The following is a 27,049-nucleotide window of genomic DNA, read 5'->3' on the forward strand; positions in this document are numbered from 1 at the left end:
GACAGAGGGCCTTCTTGGCAGTGGCACCCGCCCTGTGGTACACCCTCCTATCAGATGTCAAGGAGATTATCTGTGTTGTAACAAACAAACAAAACTAATAAAAACTAATTTAAAAAAGAAGAGCAACGGCAGTGGTATTGCTAGAAAGTGCAGTTTTCCCCAGTCTTTCCTTGCTTGGTTCTTACTGAGAGCCAGTGTGGTGTAGTGGTTAAGAGCGGTAGACTCGTAATCTGGGGAACCGGGTTCGCTTCCCCGCTCCTCCACATGCAGCTGCTGGGTGACCTTGGGCTAGTCACACTTCTCTGAAGTCTCTCAGCCCCACTCACCTCACAGAGTGTTTGTTTTGGGGAGGGAGGGAAAGGAGAAAGTTAGCCGCTTTGAGACTCCTTCGGGTAGTGATAAAGCGGGATATCGAATCCAAACTCTTCTGCTATATGCTAATAGTGAGCAACTCAAGATTGATATATGCTTTCAGTTTTTGTATCTGCTAATATTTTATTATTTACAATAAAGCTAGAGCAGTCTTGTGTCCATTTATATTGGATTTTTTTTTAATTAAAATTATACAAATACATTCATTTGACGGCAAATTCTATACAAGCAGCACCAGAGCATTCATAATGGCAATCAAGATACTGTAAAGCAAAATGTCCATACTTTCCCCAGCAAAGTAGTTTATGCTGGTTTATGACTCTCATTTGTTACTCATTTCTGACTCCTGCTTTATTTTGGCAAGGAGATCTATCCTCTGGCTAGCAAAGAGAGCTCTGGCCAGCTTTCCCACTGTCGCTCCTTTGCTCCCTTCCTTCATCAGCCACCTCTGAAACATTTGATAAACTTTTTCCTTTAAGCCATCCCGCTCGTAGTCGTGGTCAATTTCCTCCAGATCAGGGTCGCTGAAGCCCAGCTGCCGTGCTGTGGGTTTCCACTTCTTCCCCATATTTTCTCTCACGAGGTTCAGTTGCGCTTCCGAAACGAGAGCAGTGTTCTCTGGTGGTGACAAAAGAAAAATGATTCTTTAGTGCTTTGGCGACGGAACACTGTTTCTTTTCTTTCAGTTTTTTTTATTGGTTTTCACACTTATCACATAAAAAGAAACAAGAGAAAAGAAAAACACTACAATGCACAAAAACAAAGAAAAACACATAAAAAAGAACTATCACTTCCAAATCCTAATTTCATTACATTGATAACTGACTTCCTTGAATCCCCTCTAACTGAATTTCATTATTTCATCTGTTTAGCAGTTCTCCAAATTCATATCACGAACACTGTTTCTTTTGTTCTGCTAGTATATATATATATATATATATATATATATATATATGCAGGTTTTGGTGTCCTCGGGTGTCTTCCCGTGTAAAAGTTGGGGTGTCTAGGCGACGTTTCGACGAGGTCTCACTCGTCATCTTCAGGCTGGTGCTTTCGGCTTCTTGTTACTGGAACAGAGCAGTAACAAGAAGCCGAAAGCACCAGCCTGAAGATGACGAGTGAGACCTCGTCGAAACGTCGCCTAGACACCCCAACTTTTACACGGGAAGACACCCGAGGACACCAAAACCTGCATTCCTGTACCCGTGAAAATCTACGAAAGCATATATATATATATATATATATATGGTAAAGGACCCCGGACAATTAAGCCCAGTCAAAGGTGACTACGGGATTGCAGCACTCATCTTGCATTCAGGCTGAGGGACCCGCGTTTTCCACAGACAGCTTTGTGGGTCATGTGGCCAGCAGGACTAAACCGCTTCTGGCACAACAGAACACCGTGACGGAAACTAGAGCGCACGGAAACACCGTTTACCTTCCCACCACAATGGTACCTATTTATCTACTTGTGCTGGTATGCTTTCGTACTGCTAGGTTGGCAGGAGCTGGGACAGAGCAACGTAGTTGTGGGGATTCAAACTGCCGACCTTCCAGTCAGAAAGCCCAAGAGGCTCAGTGGTTCAGGCCACAGCGCCACCCGCATCCCTATGTCAATATATTCACCATGGAACCTCCATTTGAGGGTGAATTCTGAGCCAGTCAGAATTGTCTGAAAATGCCACAAGACTGCATTGCAAGGCCACAAAGCATGTGCAGAGTTACTTTTCAAAGTGCAAGTAGATAAGTAGGTACCGCTTCGGCAGGAAGGTAAACAGCGTTTCCGTGTGCTGCTCTGCTTCGCCAGAAGTAGCTTAGTCATGCTGGCCACATGATCCGGAAGCTGTACGCCGGCTCCCTCAGCCAATAAAGCGAGATGAGTGCCGCAACCCCAGAGTCGGCCACGACTGGACCTAATGGTCAGGGGTCCCTTTACCTTTACCCTTCCCTGCCTCTGAGAAGCGCCGGGTGGCCCACATGGAGTAATCATGGTGTTCTCACAACGACCTAGTGAGGTGGGCTAAGCTTGACTTTGCCCATTTTCATGGCTGAGCAGGCATTTGAATCCAGGCATCCAGGATTCGATCCACCCCAATACTGTGTCCACTTCACCACACCATGCTAGCTCTCACTAATTAGCAATAGGTTAGCAAAGTCATACTGGAAACCCATGATTTGCTACACTTTAAAAAAAACACACAAACAACTGGGGGAAATAGTTTTTTCCTACTGAAGTGGGGCACTTATTTATGAAAGTGTGGGGTGGGGGAGAGAGAAGGAAAGGAAGAGAAGCTCTAGCATGCAGCAACAATAGCATCACTGTGCATCACAACCTAAGAGGCAGCTACTTGCCAGCAGCGGCATTAAGGGATACAAGCTAGAAGACCAGAATCTTCAGGGTCAGAATCCCGAAATCTGACTGCAAAGTCCGTGTTTTGTGGAGATCACTAACATCTCTGTTTCTACAGATTCTTATTTTTGTTACTACTAGTAGCAGCAGTAGTATTAATAACAGTACTATTAGTACTACAGTGGTACCTCGGTTTACGAACTTAATCTGTTCCGGAAGTCCATTCTTAAACCGAAACCGTTCTTAAACCAAGGTGCGCTTTCCCTGATGAGGCCTCCCACCGCCGATGCCCTTTCACCATTCGGATTCCGTTCTTAGACCAAGGCAAAGTTCGCAAACTGGGACACTACTTCCGGTTTTGCGGAGTTCATAAACCAAATCATTTGTAAACAGGACTGTTCTTAAACCAAGGTACCACTGTACTACTACTAAGGGATACAAGCTAGAAGACCAGAATCTTCAGGGTCAGAATCCCAAAATCTGACTGCAAAGTCCGTGTTTTGTGGAGATCACTAGTACCTCTGTTTCGACAGATTAATATTTTTTTTACTACTACTACTACTAATTTATTTCTTATACCCCGGCCACTCTGGGTGGCTTCCAACAAAATACAGAGGAAAGAAAGGGAGGGAGGAAACATCAGACATTAAAAACTTCCCAAAATAGGGCTCCTTTTAGATTTCTATGAAAAGTCATGTAGTTGTTTAACTGTTTGATATCGGAAAGGAGAGCGTTCCACAGGGCAGGAGCCACTACAGAGAAGGCCCTCTGCTTGGTTCCCTGTAAGCTCACTTCTTGCAAGGAGGGAACTGCCAGAAGGCCCTCGGAGCTGGACCTCAGCTTGAGTTTTAAAAACCTCAGGTTTTTAATGAATGTGTGTGTGTGTGAACATACCTAATTTATTGTTTACCATGTTTGTACACGGGTGGCGCTGTGGGTTAAACCACAGAGCCTAGGGCTTGCCGATCAGAAGGTTGGTGGTTCAAATCCCCATGATGGGGCGAGTGCCTGTTGCTCGGTCCCTGCTCCTGCCAACCTAGCAGTTTGAAAGCACGTCAAAGTGCAAGTAGATAAGTAGGTACTGCTTCGGCGGGAAGGTAAACAGCGTTTCCGTGCACTGCTCTGGTTCGCCAGAAGTGGCTTAGTCATGCTGGCCACATGACCCGGAGGCTGTACTCTGGCTCCCTCGGCCAGTAAAGCAAGATGAGTGCCGCAACCCCAGAGTCGGCCACGACTGGACCTAATGGTCAGGGGTCCCTTTACCTTTACCTTTATCCTTCCCTGCCTCTGAGCATGTTGTATCTTTCCTTGGTAGATATTTTCAGTTCTATTCAATCCTAACTATAGTGGTACCTCAGGTTAAGTACTTAATTCGTTCTGGAGGTCCGTACTGAACCTGAAACTGTTCTTAACCTGAAGCACCACTTTAGCTAATGGGGCCTCCTGCTGCTGCCGTAGCACGATTTCTGTTCTCATCCTGAAGCAAAGTGCTTAACCTAAAGCACTGTTTCTGGGTTAACAGAGTCTGTAACCTGAATCGTATGTAACCTGAAGTGTTTGTAACACGAGGTACCACTGTACATATCCTGAACAGAGTTTCAAAGGAAAAGGTATGGCTTTGAAAGCAAGAACTATTTCTTTAAGGAAGAAAAAAGTTTTAACTTCAGTACTTACCAAACAGTTTCTGGTAATCTGCAAGATTATAATGAGTATTTTCCGGCATAGTACATATTTGTTGAGGTTTTTGTTTAATGGTTAAGACGTTGTGAGAGCCTATCTGAATTGCACTACTATTATATATTTTGTAGCTTGCAGGTTCTCCTGTATGTAAGACAATTTTTAAAAAATCACCAGTTTAATAAAGGAAGTATAAAACTACACACAAGCAAAATGAGCACAGGGACAGTGCAGGGGGATAAATTACTGACCAGTGTGTTGACACATGTTGATTTTATGATGGAAATAGTAAAATGGCAAAAATGCATTATTTGAACGCTGCACTTATATGTTGGGTAGTTTCACATCAAGGAAAGAATGGTTCCTGCTCTTAGAATTTATGTTACAAGGGCATATTTACACAACCAGGTTTATTTCTCAGGTTGGTGTCTGGTATAGGTAATCATGGAATGATAGAATTGTAGAGTTGGAAGGGACCCTGAGGATCATCTAGTCCACCCCCCTGCAATGCAGGGAAATGCAGCTGTCCCATACAGAAATCGAATCTGTGACCTGCCATTATCAGCACTGTGCTCTAACCAACTGAGCAAGCCAGGCTGCTCCAATAGTTCTTTGATAAGAGTTAAAATCATAGCAAACCTTTGAAAGCTTGTGTCAGTCAGATCAGTAGGACGAGACAACAAACTCCCCAAAGAGAAAACATGTTGGCTCTTCTATATCAGGCACTTCCAGCTCTCAAGAGACTGTGATCTACTCCCAGTTTAAACAAACTGGCAGTGATCTGGCTTTTTTTAGGAGGAGAGTCCAGAGTTGTTCAGCTTTTTGGGGGTGAATGCCATAAATCGCTTGCAGTAAATGCCAACACAACCAAATGTACACAGCGGGGGCCCGAGACATTCATTCAACTGTTTTTTTATTCGCAGGGACTAAAAGTTTCCCACGATCTCCAGGAGATCTACCTTGTCGATCGCGGTTGACCAGTTGGACATCGCTGTTCTATATCAACAGTGTTTCAAAAATGTTGCGAGAATTAAGTCTTTTGAGATAATGCATTTTGAGACTTCGTTCAGTGAATGTGACTGTATCTTGTTGAGATCAAGCAAGCGGCTGTTTCTGGAGCTCCAAAACTCTGGGTTTTGTTTTTTTTTCATTTTGAAAGGGAACAGCACCACAAAAGGGAATCTCAAATTCTCTTCTTGTGGAAGGAGCAGATTGCAAGGGGCCAGTTCTGCAACCTAACATAGTCTATGCTGTTTGCACCTTGGACCCCTCCAAAAATCCAACTAGTGTGCCAAATAAACCATGGGAAAGTGGGGTTTAGTCCTGCAAATTTGGCTGCTGGGAATAGGCACACTCAGCCAAGGCAGAACTGGATCCCACCCACCCTGGTCGATCAGTTCATTTCACGCGTGACATCAGCTGATGGACAGTTGGATATGATTGGAGGGAAATGGCCGTGTAGGCCAAGACTGGCCCATGGATTGGAGCTTCCCTACTTCTGCTTTAGAGCTACCAAATGGTATTATAGCCTTAAAGAGTCCGGACCGCTCATGCCGCTCATACTGCTCATATCAAGAGATAACAAGAGTTTTTTACCTGAATTCTGTTTGTGTATAGGTGTATGGGCGAAGTTCGTCTTCATAAAAGGGGTCGATTCCTCTGGATCTAAAGAGGTATGCAAATTGTGTCAAAACCGTACCACTGCTCTTGAAACTAATAATAATAATAATAATAATAATAATAATAATAATAATAATAATTTATTATTTATACCCTGCCCATCTGGCTGGGTTTCCCCAGCCACTCTGCGTGGCTTCCAACAAGATCTTAAAATACAATTGTCTATTAAACATTGAAAGCTTCCCTAAACAGGGCTGCCTTCAGATGTCTTCTAAAAGTCTGGTAGTTGTTTTTCTCTTTGACATCTTGGTGGGAGGGCGTTCCACAGGGCGGGTGCCACTACCGAGAAGGCCCTCTGCCTGGTAACAGCAGCTAGAATTTTGATGGCCCAGAAATGGAAACAAGAAGAAATGCCCATAATCGAAGAATGGAGAATGAAATTGGTGGAATATGCAGAATTGCATAATTAACAGGGAGGATTCGGAACAGACGAGATCAGAGATTCACTGAGGACTGGAATAAATTTACAGAATATATCAAACATATATGTGATGAACAGTTAACGTTTGTAAGTTTTCTAGAAGCTTTGTGAGAAGTAACGGTAGAAATATTGTATAAATAATATGATAAGGTAAATAATGATATAGTGCAATATTAAACTGAGAAATGTGAGAAAATGTGATAATACAGAGAATTGTCAGACATGCTGATGGGAGTCCAAAGGAAGCAGTTGGTGAGAATCGGATGTTAAATTTTGTACAAACTTATGTTGGAAAATTAATAAAAATTAATTAAAAAAAGAGAGAAGGCCCTCTGTCTGTTTCCCTGTAACTTGGCTTCTCACAGCGAGGGAACTGCCAGACGGCCATCGGTGCTGGACCTCAGTGTCTGGGCAGAACAATGGGGGTGGTGATGCTCCTTCAGGTAAACTGGACTCTTGACTGTGCAAAAACCTACTCAGACAAAAACCTACCCAGGTACAACAGAGCTCCTGCATCATTAATGTAGATGAGGCAATTTCAATAGGTGGATATTTCACAATAGAAAGTGGTGGTCTTGGGAGAGCAGAAGCTTCCAGAAGGGAGAGGTGAGGACATCAAGCCCCAGTACTTTTCAGAAGACCACACTGACTTCTGACAGAATGAAGTCCTCCCAGATAGACAGTCTAAGCTTCCAGTGCTGTACTTGCTGACTGTCACAGAGCCATATTTGCAGCCCACAATGCTGACGAGCCAGAAAGTTCCCGCAGAGTTGGGACCAACCAAAACCCACCTTTCCTGGAGCTCCTTAGGATGTGTGTACCCTGAGGGAAAACACCAGGCAAAGGAGCTAGCACCATCAGCTCCTCAGGATGTTTGGCACCACTTGTTAATAAACCGCCTGAGGCGCCTTGCCCAAAAGGTAGCATATCGATGCAATTGATCAATATAATTAAGTTACCAATTTCTATTCAGCCCACAGCCAGTGCAGTACAGAATGATCTTCCAACCAGCACTCCTAGTGCTCTTACACTAGAGGAGGCAAATGCCGACAAAGAGAGAAGTCAAGGGAGCTTTTGCCGATTCTCCTTCAAAACGCTGGCTTGCGTTTGTTTTATGGTTCTAATGCTTTTATTTGTTTTATAATTGCATATTTTATTGTTGTAACCCATAGGATTATTGTTGAAGGGCAGGTTAAGAGATCTAATTACAAACAAACAAACAAAACTGCTCCAGAACAGGTTTCCAAAGCACACTGGGGATTGCTGGGCAATCACCTCGTCTTCTGAGGTGATTCCACCAGATCAAAAGCCCTTTTAGTACAATGGCATGAAAGGGCCACAACCCAATATTTAGGGTGCTGGAGTATCCCTTATGTATAGATGGATATCCCACCTTCCTCCAAAATGGAGCACAGCTTACAACATTGATAATGAAACACGACAGTCCTAAGAAAACAATACAAATAAAATACAGCACAATGAACGAATTAGCGATGCTAATGCTCTCTGTAGAAACTGCACCACAAACAGTATTTCGCAATTCAGATGCCTGGACAAAAGTGATTCCATTCCACAAAGCCCCCCAGTCAGTGCTGCTCATTGGGCGACCTCAGACAAATATTCATTTCAGCCAACCTCAGAAGGTTGTGAAATGAAATGGTATGAGAGTGGGGAGAACTGTTTGCCGCAAGCTCCTTGAAGGGAGGGCAGGATGAAAATTTAATAAAAGGCATAAATATAAATATGCATAGTAACCTTAAAGCTCACCAGATTTTGAATGGCTATTACATTTTAGCTGCCCAGGGTTAGTAGGCTGGGACGAAAGACTGGCTCATTAAAAAATGGGACAGCTTTTATTCATAGAAGGTAGTGAAGAAGAGCCATTTTACTGCTGGTCTTAGGCATGTGTGCTCTTTCTCCCTGAAGGAACAAGAAGAAGACCCTCAATCAGTTCACTTACCAGTTTCTGTACTGAAGCTTTTGCCAAAATAGTAAGGTCTGAATGGGTTAGATTGACGATCCACACCAGATTCAGGTACGGGAGATTTATTGAAGCTAAAGGGATTGGCTGATCCATAGAGATCTTCTGGGCTTAGAGATGCTCTGAGATTTGCAGGTCCGGGCCCATAGTGCCTAACTGGATTCAGCCGGCTATTATTTTCCCTTTCCAGAGTAGCTCTGGTCGGCGGTGGTTTCCACTGACGACTGTATGGGTCCACAGTGGTGTTGCTATGACAGGCGCCAGACTCGACCTTTTCAGGCCTCAGGTGCAACTCCTGCATCGGGCGGGCAGCAGTCGCCTTTGCATAGGGGTCGTGAGACACCTTCCTCCTCCTCTCCTGCTCCAGTATTTCGGCGCTGTACGACACGGAACGGCCTTCCGCCTTGTCCATCCTGCTGCCATGCACATGGTAGTTCAGCTCGTCCTGCAGTTTCCGCTCCAAGGTCACCGGAGGATCCAAGGACGTTTCGCAGCTCTCCACAGGTTCATTCACCGGGCAAGCCGCAAACATGGCTTCGTCTACGGTGTTGCTTGCCGCAGGAGACGGAGAGCTGTGCAGGGAGCCAGGCAGATCTGAAGGGAAGAAAGGGAGGGGCCTAAGAGGACTGATCGTTTTGCAGAGATTTCATTGCAATGTTCTAGCACAGGGGACAGCAAACTTTTCCAGCAGAGGGCTGGTCCACTGTCCCTCAGACTGGGGGGGGGGGGGAACGGGACTAAATTTTGAAGGGAAAAAAAAGAAAAATTTCCTATGCCCCACAAATAAAATACATACAGCTAGTAGTGACTCTGAATGCTCCTGCAGTGACACACACACACACACACACACACAGACATACACGGATGCCAAGCATCAAAAGTATGGTAATACAGTGGTGCCCCGTAAGACGAATGCCTCGCAAGACGAAAAACCCGCTAGACGAAAGGGTTTTCCGTTTTTCGAGGCGCTTCGCAAGACGAATTTCCCTATGGGCTTGCTTCGCAAGACGAAAACGTCTTGCGAGTCTTTTCGCTCCCCCCCCTTTTCTAAGCCGCTAATAGCCGCTAAGCCGCTAATAGCGCTAAATCCACGGGCTGGATTTACAAGGCGATTGGGCCACATCCAGCCCTGGGCCTTAGGTTGCCTACCCATGTTCTAGCAGCTTGGTGAGACTACTGCTGTGAGATCAAGGCTGCATCCAGGTACTATCCAGGCCTATGGGTCTCCAAATACTGTTGGACTACAATTCCCATCAGTCCAGTAGCATAAGGAGGGTCACAGCTTTCCCTGACCTATCCTACACTCTCACCTTGGATCCCAATGAACTCAATGGGACTTACTTCTGAGTAGATTTGCACTGAATTGTGCTGTAAGCATGAGAAGCTCATTGGGTTGCTATGCTTTAATCAAACAAATATTGGTCCTCTTCCACAAAAAATTGTCTTATACAGTCAGCCTAACTTGCTGTTATCTGGGAGGTGTCATAAACTGCTGTATTGCTGTACCACTGTGCTCTGGCACGAAGTTCTAGCATCGCCTGACATTTCCCATGGCCCAGCAAACGGTAAGTGAAGGTATCATACTTCAAAAGCACAACCAGAGAGAACTAGAAGGAAGCCTTCCAAAACCAGAAGATTATAGAAAGTGCTCTCACTAAACTTCCACTCAACACACTTGGGGGGGGGTAGAAGCCTAGAAGGACAAAGGAGTACTAAATAACTCCCCCCAATTAGAAGAATTAAGTGTGTTTGAAGTCCATATCATGATGTTGGTTTCATAATTTTAGACCTGGCAATATTTTTAGACCTGGCAATCAGGATGTGTGTGTGCTTGTGCACTATGCAAAAATCATGATGCAGGAAAAACCGTGAAGGCAGTTAATGCCTGTACATAGCTCCATCCTTACTTCAGACAACAACAACAACAACAACAGCAACAACAACAATTTATTATTTGTACCCCGCCCATCTGGCTGGGTTTCCCCAGCCACTCTGGGCGGCTTCCAACAAAGACCAAAAATACACTAAAATGTCAATGTGATATATCAGTGTATTGCGATGCTGAAAACCAGGTACCACCCAGCCCTGCTCTATTCTGACTATTCAGAAGCTCAGGTTGAACAAGTAATCAGCATAAATAACTGCCAGCAAACATTTTAAAAAAACCACTTCCAGTATTAACAGGAAGAGAAGAGGTCGCTATTCTACCTCATCTTTCCGGCAAGCAGAAATTCCCCAAAGTAAAAGGTAGGTGTGGTCTTTGTTCTTATGCCAACCCAACAGGATGGCCCAAAGGGGCTTTTAGTATTGATCCACCCTGAGGCCAGCTGGCAGGTTTCCTTTGGCGGCTGCTACACCTCAGGCTGTGCGTTACAGCCTAATACCCAAAGGTCAAGAGCCTTTTGGTAGCTATAGACTCTGAATATAGACGGCAATAATAATGGCTTTTGGAAGTGTGAATGGTTCTTGGCTTCTTGTTGTTGTGGAAATCCTGCTCAGCCCCTGCTGCTTCCACGCTATGGGATTTCACCAGGCACTGTCTGTTTGTCTGTGTGGGCCTCCCTTGCCCAAAAAATGAGAAACAGAGGGGATGATGAATCTTCCACCCCCAAACTGACTTCATCACTTCTGTGACGCTATCATAAAATATAAACATACTGTGATTTGAGTCATAAACCAGAGTCCAGACAAAATCTCCAGCTCTGATATGATTTATTTACAAAGTAGAAACTGAAACTGTAATCTGCACTGGCCCTACTCAGCACTGAAACGGTGATCTGCGCTGTACTTTGGCTTTGATTGTGTGTGTGTGTTTTTAATGGGTGTCCTTGTTATCATAAAGAAATGTGCAGCTGTTGCCCCAAATGTGGGATGCAAAAGGACGAACTCTTAAGCAACTGAAATGAATTACCGGTCCGGCCATTGCTTGGTGGTTCTGCCACAGCATCCACTTGGAGAGACTGCATCCTTTTTACAAGTTCCGTTGGCTCAGGGTACTTTTCCTGTCGCAGAGAACAAGAGCAACTAAATACCTGATTGAATCACTGGAAGAACCTAGAACCTCTAGGGCAATGTTGCTTAGGGTGCCCATCAAGCAAAATCCTGCTAGACTGTATGACTAAGGATGTCAGCAACCCTGTCGCACAGGAAACCTACATGTCTAGAGGTTAGACATGTAGACTTTCCCATTTCAGACACTCCGGTTAATGTGAGAATGTCAGAGGGAGACTGAGGAAGCTGCCCCACTACTGCTTCTCTCCTAACACTAGAATTTGTGGACACCCAATGAAGCTGAACGTTGAAATAGCCATGGCAGATAAAAGTAATTCTTCAAGCAATGTATAGTTCAAGCATGGAACCCGCTTCCACAGGAGGCAATGATGGCCACCAGTTTGGATGACTTTAAAAGAGGAGTGGACAAAGTTATGGAGGGCAAGGCTATAGCCATGATGACTATGCTGTGTCTCCACATCCAGAGACAGGAATGTTTCTCACAGGCTGTCAGGGATTGGACTGAAGAGGAATGGTGAAGGCCACCCCCCATTCTTCTGAACCTTCCCGAGAAGAGGAGGACAGTATAGACTTACAACGGTGGTTTGCAGAAGGTCATGACTCTGAGACAGAAGAAGGACAAAGCTGGGAGATAATGGAAGGAGAGGAAGGAGGAGCAGAAGAGTCAGGACAGCTGGTTGACACATTATCATTAGAAAGCATTCCCAACCCACCCCCCTTCTCCTAGAACGAGGAGGGCTGTTAAAGTGGGAGAACAGAAAGCGAATAGACAAAGGTCCTCACGCAGCCACCGTATAAAGGGGTGGAGCTGCTGACGACTGAGAGTAAAAGGGGGGAGGAGATTACTGAGAGCAACACCATTATCCTAGAGACAGCATCCTGCATCTCTCTCTGTGACTATTGAATAAAATACCTTGGTAAGAGCTTCTTGTATTTTCATTACTGGAAGCCTGCCGTGAGGGAGGGGGATCAGATTCCCTGAAGCCTGACACAGGCATTTGGGCAACATTATTATTATTACAGGTTCGCGGGTGGTGCTGTGGTCTAAACCACTGAGCCTAGGGCTTGCCGATCAGAAGGTCGGCGGTTTGGATCCCTGCAACGGGGTGAGCTCCCGTTGTTCGGTCCCAGCCTCTGTCCACCTAGCAGTTCAAAAGCACGTCAAAGTGTAAGTAGATAAATAGGTAAGCGGCGTTTCTGTGCGCTGCTCTGGTTTTGCCAGAAGCGGCTAAGTCATGCTGGCCACATGACCCAGAAAAAATGTCTGCAGACCAACGCCGGGTCCCTAGGCCAGTAAAGCAAGTTGAGCGCAGCAACCCCAGAGTCATTCGCGACTGGACTTAACTGTCAGGGGTCCTTTACCATTATTATTATTATTATTATTATTATTATTATTATTATTATACCCTGCCCATCTGACTGGGTTGCCACAGGGACTCTGGATGGCTTCCAACAGATATAAAGAGATAATAAAACATCAAACCTTTAAAATATTCCCTATACAGGACTGCCTTCATATGTCTTCTAAAAGTTGTATGGCTATTTATCTCCTTTACATCTGGTGGGAGGGTGTTCCACTGCTGAGAATAGGATTCTGGACCACTGGGTTGATCCAGTAGGTTCTTCTTATGATTTTGTATGCTTTTAGGGATAGAATTGGAAGGGACAGAGGAAGTCATTTAGTACACCCCTTTGCTTATTGCAGGATCTACAATGCAGATGCAGCGACAGTGTCCCTGACATTCTCTGCATCAATGCTTCCAGTGAAGGAGATTGCTCAGCTGTGTGACAGCTCTGACTTTCAGGAAATTTCTCCTACCTAATAGCTGGACTCTGTTCCCCTACAATTTCCACCAGTGATTCTTGCCCCCTTTCCTTTTTTCAGCCATAAATGTTTGAAAAACTTACTTTTAACTTTCTCAAGTCATCTTCAACATCCTTTTCAAAGTTCTGCTGATAAAATGGCTTGTACGTCAAATTGATTTCTGTAGTAAAGGATTAGTCAATTAGTAAAAGAAAAACCCCCAAAGCGGTCTCAATGAAAAACAAACGAGACTGTTCTTATGCTGCTTTTATAAAGGCAAGTAAGAAGTGACATGGCAGTGGCATAGCATGGCAGGAGGGCACGGCGGTGGTTGCCCCGGGCACAAAATTGTTAGGGGGTGCAAAATTTCAACGTACAGATTGGGTGGGGCTCAGCCCCGTCCTCACATACTTCCCCACAGATTTGGCACCTATAAGGAGTGCAGTGTTACCTCTTTGCTGTTCCTCATCCCACTGCACCTGTAGACCCAGCAAAAAACTAAACATCAGGAATATTCTGCATGACCTTAAGGCTGCCTTCCTCTTGCACTCAAATAATGCCGGACCCACTTCAGCAAAAATGCCCTCTCACTACCTGCAAAAGTTGGCCGTTCCTCCGGCTTTTGACTCCAAGATTGTTTCATTAGCGTAATGATCTCTCCTGGGCAACTTTCTTCAATCTCCTCTATGAGAGGCCTGTCCCCATTCATGATGCAGAAGTATATTTGCGCATCAGTCATAGCATCTGGTGGGGGAGAGAGGAATTGAACAGGTTTTATTAATAAAAAAAAATACCTCGGGTTACATACGCTTCAGGTTACAGACTCCACTAACCCAGAAATATTACCTCAGGTTAAGAACTTTGCTTCAGGATAAGAACAGAAATCGTGCTCTGGTGGCAGCGGGAGGCCCCATTAGCTAAAGTGGTACCTCAGGTTAAGAACAGTTTCAGATTAAGAACAGACCTCCAGAACGAATTAAGTACTTAACCCGAGGTACCACTGTAACTGTATGCAGCTAAAAACACTTCAGCAAGCAGAGTTATTTGATCACAAACACTTACTCTCATAGGGTTCTTTGTTGGCAAAGATGGCCCATAATACTATGCCAAAGCTGTACACGTCTGATTTTTCCACAGGCGTGGTGTTAACTGATGCCAAGTGTTCTGGGGCCATGTAAAAAAGGGTGCCGGCGTTGCTCTTTGAGCTGCAGTTGATTTTCATCTTCCGGATGCTCTCCTCTTTGGTCAGCCTGCTCCAGCTTTTGAAGCGGGCTACGCCAAGGTCTGCTATCTGCAGGAAAGGATGGAGAACCGTTATGGCAGCAAGGTCCAACTGAGATCACGCCAGCACACAGCTGATGAGACCCTCGCAGGCCGTCTTCTCCAACTTCCTGCTTGGCACAGGAAATCCAGAGCTAGAACATTCACTATAGATGGACTATCCACCCTCTACTTAAAGGGAGAGCCCACCACCCCTCCAGGTCATTGGTTCCATTGTCACAGCTGTTCAAGAAGTTTGACTTAACCAAAATTTACCTGCCTGTATCTTAAGCCCACTAAATCAACCTCAGTCTGCAGCAGAGAACACGCATTTGCCTATGATGTCTCCACACTCTGTCTTCTCTTTTCCAGGCTAAACATGCCCAGTTCTTTCAAACCATTCCACATAGGACTTGTTTTTCTTAATGCTTTGTTGCCTTTCTCTAACCCCATTTTAGTTTGTCTAAATAACAACAACAACAACACTATTATTATTATTATTATTATTATTATTATTATTATTATTATTACCCCGCCCATTTGGCTGGGTTTTCCCAGCCACTCTGGGTGGCTTCCAACAGAACACTAAAATACAATAACCTATTAAACATTAAAACTTCCCTAAACAGGGCTGCCTTCAGATGTCTTCTAAAGTTTGGTAGTTATTTTTCTCTTTGACATCTGGTGGGAGGGTGTTCCACAGGACAGGTGCCACTACCGAGAAGGCCCTCTGCCTGGTTCCCTGTAACATGGCTTCTCGTAGTGAGGGAACCGCCAGAAGGCCCTTGGTGCTGGACCTCAGTGTCCAGGCAGAACGATGGGGGTGGAGATGCTCCTTCAGGTCTACTGGGCCGAGGCTGTTTAGGGCTTTAAAGGTCAACACCAACACTTTGAATTGTGCTCGGAAACGTACTGGGAGCCAGTGTAGGTCTTTCAAGACCGGTGTTATATGGCCTCGGCTGCCGCTCCCAGTCACCTTCTTAAAGTTCATACCAGGAAGGGAATGCAAAACCCTGGGAAACTGTGTGTTTTCCTTCTCATCCACATGTGCATAGCGGGCAAAAGCCTGCTCAGCTTACTGCAACCATGTAAACATACTGGCTTCTGGAGCAGATTGCACACACTTTACAAACTTTGGCTGCAGATCCTGGTTAAGGAAGAGAGAGCAGAACAACAATCCTGGGTTCAGACAAGATGCAAAGCCATACCTTGCCTTAGTTGCCACATTACACTGAACTACAAGGACCAGGAGAGAAGCAAAGTGGCTGCAATCTCCCTGGGAGCCAGCATATTTGCAGTCACACAAAACCATGGTTTGCCAAACAGGCAGGTTCTGCTATAAATCATGCCCACATCTGGTTTAGCCCTAAGACTGACATGTCACCCATCCAGGAATTGTGTGCTAATGGTACCTTAATATGAAAGTCCTCGTCTACAAGGATATTTTCTGGTTTTAGGTCCTTGTGAACTAAGCCCTGTTCTGTTAAGTAAAGCATTCCTTCAATGATCTCTAGGATGAAGCACCCTTTCACGGACAAAGGAATAGAGGTCTGCAATAAAGCAAAAACAGCAGAATATTAGTATATATACTGAGTTATACCTGCCATGATCAAGAAACTGCCTTTTTAAAAAATGAAAAGCAGTGGTATTAAATTCAGTTTTACAGTGGTGCCTCGCAAGACGAAAAGAATCCATTCCGCAAGTCTCTTCGTCTAGCGGTTTTCTCGTCTTGCGAAGCAAGCCCATTGACGGCTTAGCGGCTTAGCGCTATTAGCGGTTTAGCGGCTTTTCGGCTTAGTGGATAAGCGGCTTAGAAAAGGGGGGGGGAGGAAAAAAACCCTGCAGGAACTCGCAAGACATTTTCGTCTTGCGAAGCAAGCCCATAGGAAATTCATTTTGCAAAGCACCTCCAAAACGGAAAACTCTTTCGTCTAGCGAGTTTTCCGTCTTGCGAGGCATTCGTCTTGCGGGGCACCACTGTACTCATGTTAGACCTATCAAAATTAATGGACTGAACTTAGCCATGCTCATTAATTTCAGTGGGTATACTCGGGGTTAAACATAATTGAATACCAGCTAAAATCTTTAAAAAGAGCACTGACTTATTCAGTCCTCTGTTGAATGAACATCCACCAGGAATAGATATTAAGTCTTACGAATCATGGTTGCGAAAGGAGTTTGAATAAAGCATACCGAATTAGTGTGCCTTCCAATTATCTTTGCTTTTCAAATAAGCAACAAGGATCCTCATCACTGAGGCCAGAATCCAGTTGCAATTCAGCAGATCTGGAGATGCACATTTTAGAAAATCAGGATGGGATCTATCTGCTGATGAGAAATATTAACAGATAACTCATCATTATGATGCGCAGATTCTAGATGGCAATAGGGATTGGCTCTAACCCACTGCCAGACAGAAGCTTAAACATATTATATAAGCTTATTACTATCTGGCCCAAACCTTCCCAATACTTTGGAAATATGGATCTTGGGAGCAATGGAAGACTGCTCCATTTTATAGCGCAAATTATGAACAGGAGGTTCGCTGGTGCAGAAATCATGATCCCCCCATACAGAGCAAACACTCACATTTATGAGCTGCAGAGCCCAGTGCTAGTGTGTCCCTAACATTCACTATTAGCATGTCTTAGACCTGATCCAGGTCCAAACCAATGATGAAAACATTTTCACTGGAACGGGCAAAAAAGATGTTGATGGAAACAGACCTGAGATGACCGACAATGTTTGAATACCATTTTCCGAGGTTGTGGTACAATCTCAAAAATTACCACCTGGCTTCTTCCCAGTGTATCAATCTCTACTCACTGCCTTTAGTACGGACATCAGGTTTCCTTTGCGTACGTATTCCATCACCAGGGAGTAGTTGCCATGTTCCAAAATGATGCCCAGTAGCTTCACCACACGGTCATGGTTTAGTCTGAGCATAATCTTGCCTTCTTCGAGAAGGGACGTGTTACACCTGGGAGGGGGAGAACAGGTACTATGGGATTACCAGTGTGCATGACTGCCAAGAAGGGAATAGAGCTACAGACTAAAGCTTCCGGTAAGACATTTCAAGGTGACAGCCAGAAATGTCAACTTCTTCACTTGAACTCTCCAAAATGATGAGCCAAACCTGCATAGCTCAATCTGCGGCATAATCTGCGATTGAAATGGCAACTGCCTTGATGGGTGAAATCCTGCCTTGTGTCTGAGTGGTGATTAGTTAGCATCGTTATGACTAATTATTCATTCAGTCATTTGCATAGCATTCTGGCTGGGAACTGCAGGCTAGTGCTTCCCAAATTTATAACAGCGGGATAATGCATTTTAAAAATCTGAATTGAAATTGGAGACACACTTCAACTCTTAACACACAGGTGGTTTTCTTTCAGAGTGGGCAAGGTGGCAAAATGGCAGGTAGGTCTGCTAAGCTGTCACACCAGGAGTGGCCGAATGATCTAATGACACATAATCCAGTCAGGCCTAGCGTCAGTGAGTAGCATGCTTGGGCAACTGCCAGGACCCACACTGATGCCTGGCCCCCACTGGCATTTGTGTTGGGCAGTTGGGTCTACTGAAGACACTATTTTAATTTCCCACAATGCCCCATTAATGGGTTGCCCCAAGGCATTGTGGGAAATGGCAGCCTCCCCCACACCCAGCTGCCCAGTGTGCTGCTGCAGCCACCATCAGATAAGGACCATTGCTATAGCAAGGAGCCCTACAGAGAATGATTTCATAGAATACAAGCTGGATAGCTCAGCTGGTCAGAGCGGATAACACCAAGGCTGCAGGTACAATCCCCATAAGGAACCCCTGCATTGCAGGGGTTGCACTAGATGATCCCCAGGGTCCCTTCCAACTCTATGATTCTATGAACCAAGGGTTATCTAGTCCAGTGTTTCCCAACCTTGGGCCTCCAGCTCTTTTTGAACTACAATTCCCATCATCCCTGACCACTGGTCTTGCTAGCTAGGGATTATGGGAGTTGTAGTCCAAAAACAGCTGGAGGCCCAAGGTTGGGAAACACTGATCTAGTCCAACCCCTTGCAATGCGGGAATCTTTTGCCCAATGGGGGACTTGAACCCACAACCCTGAGATTAACAGTCTCATGCTCTACTGACTGAGCTATAGCTCTGATCTGTCAAGTTTCCACTCAGATCTGGAGCAGAGGCGCCATCTAGGCTAACTAGGAGGCAGCCTTCTCTGGGGATGGGGGAAGTGAGCCTGAAGCAGCGGTTCTCAACCTGTGGGTCCCCAGATGTTGTTGGACTACAACTCCCATCATCCCTGAGCTCTGGCCTTGCTAGCTAGGGGTGATGGGAGTTGTAGTCCAACAACATCTGGGGACCCACAGGTTGAGAAAGGCTGGCCTAAAGGAAGCTTTAATTGTTGAAGCTGGGAAATAAGAGCAGGAGACAGTCATTGCCTTTGTGAGCTGCCTGTGGACTTCCCACAAGCATCTGACTGGTGATAGCGGTCATTTGGTTTGATCTAGCTGGGCTCGTCTTTTGTTCTTGCCACACAGATCTCTAGGCAAGCAAAACCCTGGTAAAGTTGAGGGAGGAGCCTATCCAATCAGAAACCGGTAGGAGCCGGACTTAATAAGGCACAAATCCAAAATTATGGTACAGAGACAATGGAATTGTCTAAATGAATATTTACACAAGCAGGGCTCAAATACGAAAGTTTGGTTGTGCTTAGACTAACCTTGTGAAGAATATAAAAGAATATAAAGATTTGATGGACTATGTAAGATCTTAAGAAAGGAAGTGACTGAAGAACAGATGTAAAGGTGAACTAGAAATTAAGAGACGTGTGGTGAATGTGGTGGAAGTCTTTTATAATATTTTAACTAGGATTTTTATAATGTAATGTTTAAAGTATAAATTTGGTATTATTGATTATGGAAAGTATTTTTTTCTTCCCCCCCTTTCTTTTTTTTCTTTTCTTTTAGCTTTTTGTCTTTTTTCTTCTTTAGTCTGTACAGTGGTGCCTCGCAAGACGAAATTAATCCGTTCTGTGAGGCTCTTCGTATAGCGGTTTTCTCGTCTTGCGAAGCAAGCCCATTGACAGCTTAGCGGATTAGTGCTATTAGCGGTTTAGCGGCTTTTAGCGGATCAGCTGATAAGCGGCTTATCAGCGGATCAGCTGATAAGCGGCTTAGCGGCTTAGGAAAAGGGGGGGAAGGGGGGGAAACCCGCAGGAACTCGCAAGACATTTCGTCTTGCGAAACAAGCCCATAGGGAAATTCGTTTTGCGAAGTGCCTCCAAAACGGAAAACCCTTTCGTCTAGCGGGTTTTCCATCTTGCGAGGCGTTCGTCTTGCGGGGCACCACTGTATTTGGTAAATATATAGACGATTGTGTTTATATTGTTATGTATGGATTTTGTTTTGATTTTCCTTTTCTATTTTCCTTGTAATATTTAATAACCTATCCATTCTTAAGGAAATCAGCCCTGAGTGCTCACTGGAAGGACAGATCCTGAAGCTGAGGCTCCAATACTTTGGCCACCTCATGAGAAGAGAAGACTCCCTGGAAAAGACCCTGATGTTGGGAAAGATTTGAGGGCACAAGGAGAAGGGGACGACAGAGGACGAGGTGGTTGGACAGTGTTCTCGAAGCTACCAGCATGTGTTTGACCAAATTGCGGGAGGCAGTGGAAGACAGGAATGCCTGGCGTGCTCCGATCCATGGGGTCACGAAGAGTCGGACACGACTAAACGACTAAGCAACAACAAAATATTTAATAAAACTAATATAAATAAGAAAAGAAACTGGCAGGAGCTCAGTGGTAGGTAGCTCCACACTGCTCTCTCTTGTCTGCAAAGGATCTCCTTCTGACCAACTTACTCTGTGCGCTGAGGCCCTGTGTACACCGTTTTCAACACCACAAGCCCATGCCTCTTGTGGTAACACAGCGAAACCATTCCAAATCCGCCGGCGTCCAGCTGCTCTTTTTGCAAAAAGTCCTCCGAATTCATCTGAATGTCATCCAAGGACATGTTTGCGGCTCGTGGGGCACTCCAGCAATTCGTAGAGAGAAATCCCAGGGCCTGCAATGTGAAAACAGAAGAGAAGGCATTGTGCGGTCTGTATTTCCACTGCCACGGGACATGATGGCCAAAAGGCTAAGAAGAAAGCTGTGGAGACCTACCAAAGACCCAAGGACGGCACGAAGGTGACAGTAAGAGCGCAATCCTATGCACGTTTAGTGAGAAAACAATCCCAGAGTGTTCAAGGTGGCTTACTCTCAGGTAAGTGCTTTTGGTCTGACATCTTGTAAAGTAGTAGGGAAAATCTGTGAAGAACCTTCTCTTGAGAGTTTATGTTCTGAAAAATGGAAGGTGTCTACAAGGGGAGGGCATTTTTAATGGTGGTTTCCTGTTTGAGAAATTGTCTCCTTTAAGAGGCCAGGTCGTCACCCACCTTAATGGCAGAAAAAAGACTTCTGTGTTCCTAGGCTTTTAAATATTTTTTCTATGTTATATAAGCTAAACATTTTTTTTTATTTTACGAATTCATTCACACTCAAAATCACAAATAATAAAAATTACACAAGATTCTTCCGAATCTCTAGACTTCCCTCCTCCACTCTGTGGGTTCTTTAGTTATTTTTTTTCACTGCATCCTAAAAATCCTCCTAATTTTTCAGTCCCCCATTGTACCCAAAGTCTATGTAACATTACAAGAGTTATTTAAGACCTGCCAAAGAGTTCAAATGTTTACAGTGGTCATTCAAATATTATATAAGTTTTCCCCATTTTTTGTTGAAGTTTGGATCCTCCTGGTTTCTGATTTTCCCAGTCATTTTTGCCATCTCTGCATAGTCCAATGGTTTAGTCTGTCAGTCCACTCTGGTAGGAACCTTATACCAGAGTATAATCTAAACATTTAAAGATAGCGATTAACTCTCTTTAAATAATTAACTGCATCATTGCCAAAATCAGCTTGCTTTCCTTCCTTCCTTCCTTCTTTCTTTCTTTCTTTCTTTCTGCTAAGCTTGATTATTAATACGAATCATTTGTATACCGCTGTGTTTTAAAATGTTAGTTTCATATTAGTTTTCCAGGTTGCTGAGCAGTATTGTATGAGGTAATTAAGACATAAATAAAAATATACAGGATCTAACGAGTGGTGTTGGAGTAGATTTCACTGAGAGTAGACCCACTGAAAACAATGGACTTACATTAGTCATGCCTAATTTAAGGCCATTAATTTTAATGGGTCTGCTCTATTGCTACTTTGCTTCCTATGGCTGAATTGTAATAATAATAATTGGGGTGGGGATCAGCCTCAAGGTAACGGGATAAATGGCACTGGTCTATCTAGGACAATTATTGGCAAGTTATAATTCTTAACAGGTTGGCATTGCCAACAGCACCACTGTGCCAGTCACACAGAGGCTGTGTACACACCATACATTTAAAGCACATGATTTCCCCCAAAGGATTCTGGGAACTGTGGTTTTTTCAAAGGTTGCTGGGAAGTAGAGCTCTGTGAGGGGGGCTTTTGGAGGGATGTCATGGGCTTCACACACACACACACACGTTGCTAAGCATAATATGAAGAATTTGGTCCCCATTTCAGCTGAATGCTACTTTGGGAAGTAAGAGGGTTTGGGGTTTCATGGGTATGGTTTTAATTCCCATTTTTCTCTGGCCGCTTAGCTGTTTTAATGTATTACTGTTTAATGTTTTCTTTTAGGGCTGCCATATTTCTGGGATTCGTCCATCAGAAATAGCGTCCGGGCAGAATGTCCGGGGAAACCTGGGCGTATGGCAACCTATGTCAGAAGTGTAGATTTTAGGGGTGAATTTTCTTAAAAATAGCTCAGAAACTTCTTTTTGTGGAGATTTTCTAAACAAACAAACAAACAAACAAACTCAGCAACTTTCGTGTCCGGATTTTCACTTTTTGAAATATGGCAACTCTACTTTTAATTTAAGGGACACGGGTGGCGCTGTGGGTTAAACCACAGAGCCTAGGACTTGCTGATCAGAAGGGCGGCGGTTCGAATCCCCATGACGGGGTGAGCTCCCTTTGCTCGGTCCCTGCTCCTGCCAACCTAGCAGTTCGAAAGCACGTCAAAGTGCAAGTAGATAAATAGGTACTGCTCCAGAAGGAAGGTAAACGGCGTTTCCGTGCGCTGCTCTGGTTTGCCAGAAGCGGCTTAGTCATGCCGGCCAATAAAGCGAGATGAGCGCCACAACCCCAGAGTGGGTCACGACTGGACCTAATGGTCAGGGGTCCCTTTACCTTTACTTTTAATTTGCAGTATTTTTTAGCTGCTTTTTAGCTCACAGGGTATGCATGTTCTTTACCCTGTTGGGTTGGGGAAAGCTCATGTTTTCCCAACCCAACAGGATAGCTCAGTCAGTAGAGCATGAGACTCTTAATCTCAGGGTTGTGGGTTCGAACCCCACATTTGGCAAAAGATTCCTGCATTGCAGGGGGTTGGACTAGATGACCCTCACGGTCCCTTCCGACCCTACAATTCTATGATTCCCTGGCCAGTTAGGGCTGGATGGACCAGTGGTCTTGCTACATATAAGGCAGATTCTTATGTTTCTCAACTATTGTTGCAGAGCCATTTGGGGGCATATAGGCAAAAAGTCAATGGGAATTACTCCCAGGCAACAATGTACAACATTGTAGCCTGAGCAACAGAAGAAGTAGCAACAATAGTTTAGAGTTGAGAAACATAAAGAATCTTCCTTATATGGGTCACCATCTTCGTACCCATTGGGTGAACTCGCACCCCCAGAGGCCTCCCCTGGCACCTGCAAGCTCACCTCCCTACTACAGTGGTACCTCGGGTTACATACGCTTCAGGTTACAGACTCCGCTGACCCAAAAATAATACCTCAGGTTAAGAACTTTGCTTCAGGATGAGAACAGAAATCGTGCTCCAGCGGCACAGCGGCAGTGGGAGGCCCCATTAGCTAAAGTGGTGCTTCAGGTTAAGAACAGTTTCAGGTTAAGGACGGACCTCCAGAACGAACTAAGTACTTAACCCGAGGTACCACTGTATTGAAATCAGGCTTGGGAAAAAAGAATTTTGTTATAGCAAATAGAACACAAGGAGATGTCATGGTCCTAGACTCAGATTCCTCATCTTCAGGGGGATAGGGGAAGGCTTCTGGAGAAGAACAGAAAGGGCATGCAGGACCAGCATGCCTCTCAAAAGAGAGACTGTGTTGCATAGTGGTTAGAGCGTTGGGCTAGGACCTGGGCGACGAGGATTCAAATCCTTGCTCAGCCATGAAACTCACTGGGTGACCCTGAGCTGGTCACAGTCTCAATTTAACCTACCTCATGGAATTTGCTGTGAGGATAAAATGGGAAGGAAGAGAATCATATCTGCAACCTTGCACTCAGTGTTAGAAATCAGCCAGGCACTTGGACTGGATCGTGTCCAACTGAATCCACCTACATCTGACCTAACACATGCAAAAATAGGACTGCTAAGTACAGGATACCCAGGATACCTCAGTGGGATCTGTCCACACAACGGTAAAGTGATTTAAAGGCAGATCCCAGGCAGATATGCTTAGGTTCAGATAAGTGCCCACTATCACACATGTGAACAGGACGACCAAGGATGGGCAAGGTGAAAAACACTCAGGAAATTCTGGGATTATGGAAATTGTAGGAATCAGTCATTTCACAGCCGCCGCCTCCGCTATCCACTGACATGCCTTGGTTGAAAAAAAAAGGTATTTAAAAAACTAGATTCAAAGGCAGCTTTCTCTCGACTGAAGTGCAGAGTATTTGAGGACTGGGACTTTCGCAGGGAAACCAAAATGTTTGCTTACAAATGCTTGTTTACTACCGACCTTACTGTATGCTTGTGAAACATGGACCACTTAGAAATGCCATCTCCAACTCCTCGAAAGATTCCATCAACAGTGTCTTCGAAAAAATGTACATATCACCTGGGAAGACAGGCGAACTAATGCCAGTGTACTGGAATAAGCAAAGATCACCAGTGTTGAAGCAATGATTCTTCAACATCAACTTTGTTGGACTGGTTGTATTGTGTGGATGCCTGATCGTCTTCTAAAGCAACTACTCTATTCCAAACTTTAAAATGGTAAGTGTAATGCTGGTGGTCAACAAAAGAGGTTTGAAGACTCTCTCAAGGCAAATCCAAAAAATGTAGTACAGTGGTGCCCCGCAAGACGAATGCCTCGCAAGACGAAAAACCCGCTAGACGAAAGGGTTTTCCGTTTTTTGAGGCGCTTCGCAAGACGAATTTCCCTATGGGCTTGCTTCGCAAGAAGAAAGCCTATAGGGAAATCTCCGGGGACCTCTTTTAAATGCTGGCGGTGGGGAGCAAAGCCTTTTCCCCCCCCCTCCGGCCTTCAGAAGAGGTCCAGGAAGGCCGGCGGGGGCCGAAAGGCTTTGCTCCCCACCGCCAGCATTTTAAAAGCGGTCCGGGATAGCAGGGAAGCGCTTCCCGCTATCCCGGACGGCTTTTGAAGGCAGGCGGCGGGGGGGGGGGGGGAGCAAAGACTTTCGGCCCCGCTAGCCTTCAGAAGAAGTCCAGGACCTCTTCTGAAGGCCGGCGGGGGGCAAAAGTCTTTGCTCCCCCCTGCCTGCCTTCCCAGGAGAGCGGAGAAACGCAGCGCTTTCTCCGCTTTCCCGGACGGCTTTTGAAGGCAGGCGGCGGGGGGGAACAAAGACTTTCGCCCCCCGCCGGCCTTCAGAAGAGGTCCGCCTGCCTTCCCAGGGGCTTTAAAATCGCCCCGGGACAGTGGAGAAGTCCGCTGTCCGGGGCGATCTTAAAATGCTGGTGGGCGGCAGCGCTGCCGCCCGCCAGCATTTTAAAAAACCCCGGGACAGCGGAGAAGTCCTCTGCTGTCCCGGGGTTTTTTAAAATGCTGGGGGTGGGAAGAAAAGCCCTTGTGCCCCCCCAGCCTTCAGAAGAGGTCGGGGGACAGACTGTCCCCGGACCTGGACTGAAGGCGGTTTCCTTAGGAACGCATTGATTGATTTTCAATGCATTCCTATGGGAAACCGTGCTTCGCAAGACGAAAAACTTGCAAGACGAAAAAACTTGCGGAACGAATTAATTTCGTCTTGCGAGGCACCACTGTATAAACACCGACAACTGGGAAACACTGGCCTGTGAGCGCTCCAATTGAAGAACAACCTTTACCAAAGGTGTCATGGGTTTTGAAGATGCTCAAACTCAGGATGAAAGGGGGAAATGTGCTAAGAGGAAGACAGGCTTGGCAAACCATCACCGTGATCAGCTTCTGCCCAGAAACCAATGTCCCCACTGAGGAAGGACGTGTGGATCCAGAATTGGCCTCCACAGTCACTTACGAACTCACTGTTAAAACCGTGTTTATGGAAGACAATCTTACTCGGCTAGGAGTGATCGCCAAAGAAGAAAGATGTTATTAAGTGCAGCAAAATACGAGTTTGGAGGGGCCTAAGTCTTCTGGTAAGTGGATTTCATCTCCCTCATGCCCAAACCCCTCTCCAACTCCACATCCGCAAAAGCAGAGCGAGATTTTGGCCGGTTAAAACTTTTGAGCAAATCCCAAGAAGGCACCTGGCTGCACTCCTAGCCACACAACACACAAAGTGAAGCACTTAGCTTAGGATCCGGGTGGTGACTAATAATGGGAAGGAGTTCCCACCACCACCAGTCACTCCGCCCTCATTCAGCGAGCAGCCTCTTGAAATCCTGGACTTCACCGGGGCGCAGAAGTTCTCAACCTGTGGGTCCCCAGATGTTGTTGGACTACAACTCCCATGATCCCTGAGCTCTGGCCTTGCTAGCTAGGGGTGATGGGAGTTGTAGTTCAACAACATCTGGGGACCCACAGGTTGAGAAAGGCTGCCGGATGAAGTTAACGCGCGCGCCTCACAGAGGCACAAACTTACAGTAGTTTCATTTTCCTGCGCGCCTCCCCTTCCCCCTCTCGCTTCCCTCGAGCGCAACGGGAAGGAAGCAGGTGGTCGGAGGCAGTTTCCCACAAGTTCGATCCTAAGGAAAACCTACCCGGGCGAGTCTTTCTCTCTGCAGGGATGCCGGGGGGGAAACCTGAAAGCGGCCAGCCCGCGCTAGTGGGGGCACCACCTCCTCGGCTCCAAAAAGATCGACGCGCAGCGGGGAAGGGACCAAACCCCTTTCCACCGTCTCCTCTCCCCGAGCAGGAGAGATCCCCAGATAGTGTACGCTGCGCCCCACGGGTAGCGATCCCCTCGATTTCTTCTCTTTCCTTTCGCCCTCCTGCTCCCGAAAGGAGCCACCCACTGTCTGGAGCGCGCCTGGCGCTTTTCTTCCTCTTTCGGCGAACTTTGCCGGGGCGGAGTCAGGCGGTGTTAAAAGCGCACGCAAGCCCTTCCCAACCTATGATCCAGGCTTCTCTTCTCCGCAGGCGGGGCGAGCAGCGAGGCTTTCGGATCTCCCCTCGGGGCGGGATCGGCGGGGCGAGATCTCCGAAGAGAGATTCCAGTGCGGAAATG

General features: G+C 45.7%; 1 protein-coding gene across 2 annotated transcripts; it reads right to left on the reverse strand.

The window, feature by feature from the left end:
• Positions 1 to 541: 541 nt before the first annotated feature.
• Positions 542 to 26,901, reverse strand: RIPK1 (receptor interacting serine/threonine kinase 1). Of its 2 annotated transcripts, none has more exons than XM_081873046.1 (12): positions 26,583 to 26,901; positions 20,417 to 20,619; positions 17,384 to 17,537; positions 15,970 to 16,107; positions 14,360 to 14,588; positions 13,892 to 14,041; positions 13,402 to 13,478; positions 11,393 to 11,483; positions 8,461 to 9,075; positions 5,996 to 6,064; positions 4,397 to 4,543; positions 542 to 990 (listed from the first exon to the last, which is right to left on the reverse strand). In XM_081873046.1, the coding sequence occupies exons 2-12, from the start codon at positions 20,566 to 20,568 to the stop codon at positions 695 to 697; spliced, it is 2,118 nt and encodes a 705-aa protein (XP_081729172.1). In that variant the 5' UTR covers positions 20,569 to 20,619; positions 26,583 to 26,901; the 3' UTR covers positions 542 to 694. The 2 variants fall into 2 exon arrangements, with proteins under 2 accessions (XP_081729172.1, XP_081729171.1); XM_081873045.1 differs by lacking the exon at positions 26,583 to 26,901 and adding an exon at positions 20,721 to 20,739.
• Positions 26,902 to 27,049: the final 148 nt, after the last annotated feature.

This window comes from Podarcis erhardii (assembly GCF_964252035.2).
Source record: "Podarcis erhardii genome assembly, chromosome: 8".
Classification (NCBI taxonomy): domain Eukaryota; kingdom Metazoa; phylum Chordata; class Lepidosauria; order Squamata; family Lacertidae; genus Podarcis; species Podarcis erhardii.

What these genes read in the sequence shown, in the direction of transcription:
- RIPK1 (XM_081873046.1), bottom strand. Translation starts at nt 20,568, where the DNA reads ATGTCCTTGGATGACATTCAGATGAATTCGGAGGACTTTTTGCAAAAA. An exon ending in CAACAAAGAACCCTATGAGA is followed by an intron (nt 14,042 to 14,359) that starts GTAAGTGTTTGT and finishes CTCCCCCACCAG; the next exon opens with ATGCTATGACTGATGCGCAA. An exon ending in AGATTACCAGAAACTGTTTG is followed by an intron (nt 991 to 4,396) that starts GTAAGTACTGAA and finishes TGTCACCACCAG; the next exon opens with AGAACACTGCTCTCGTTTCG.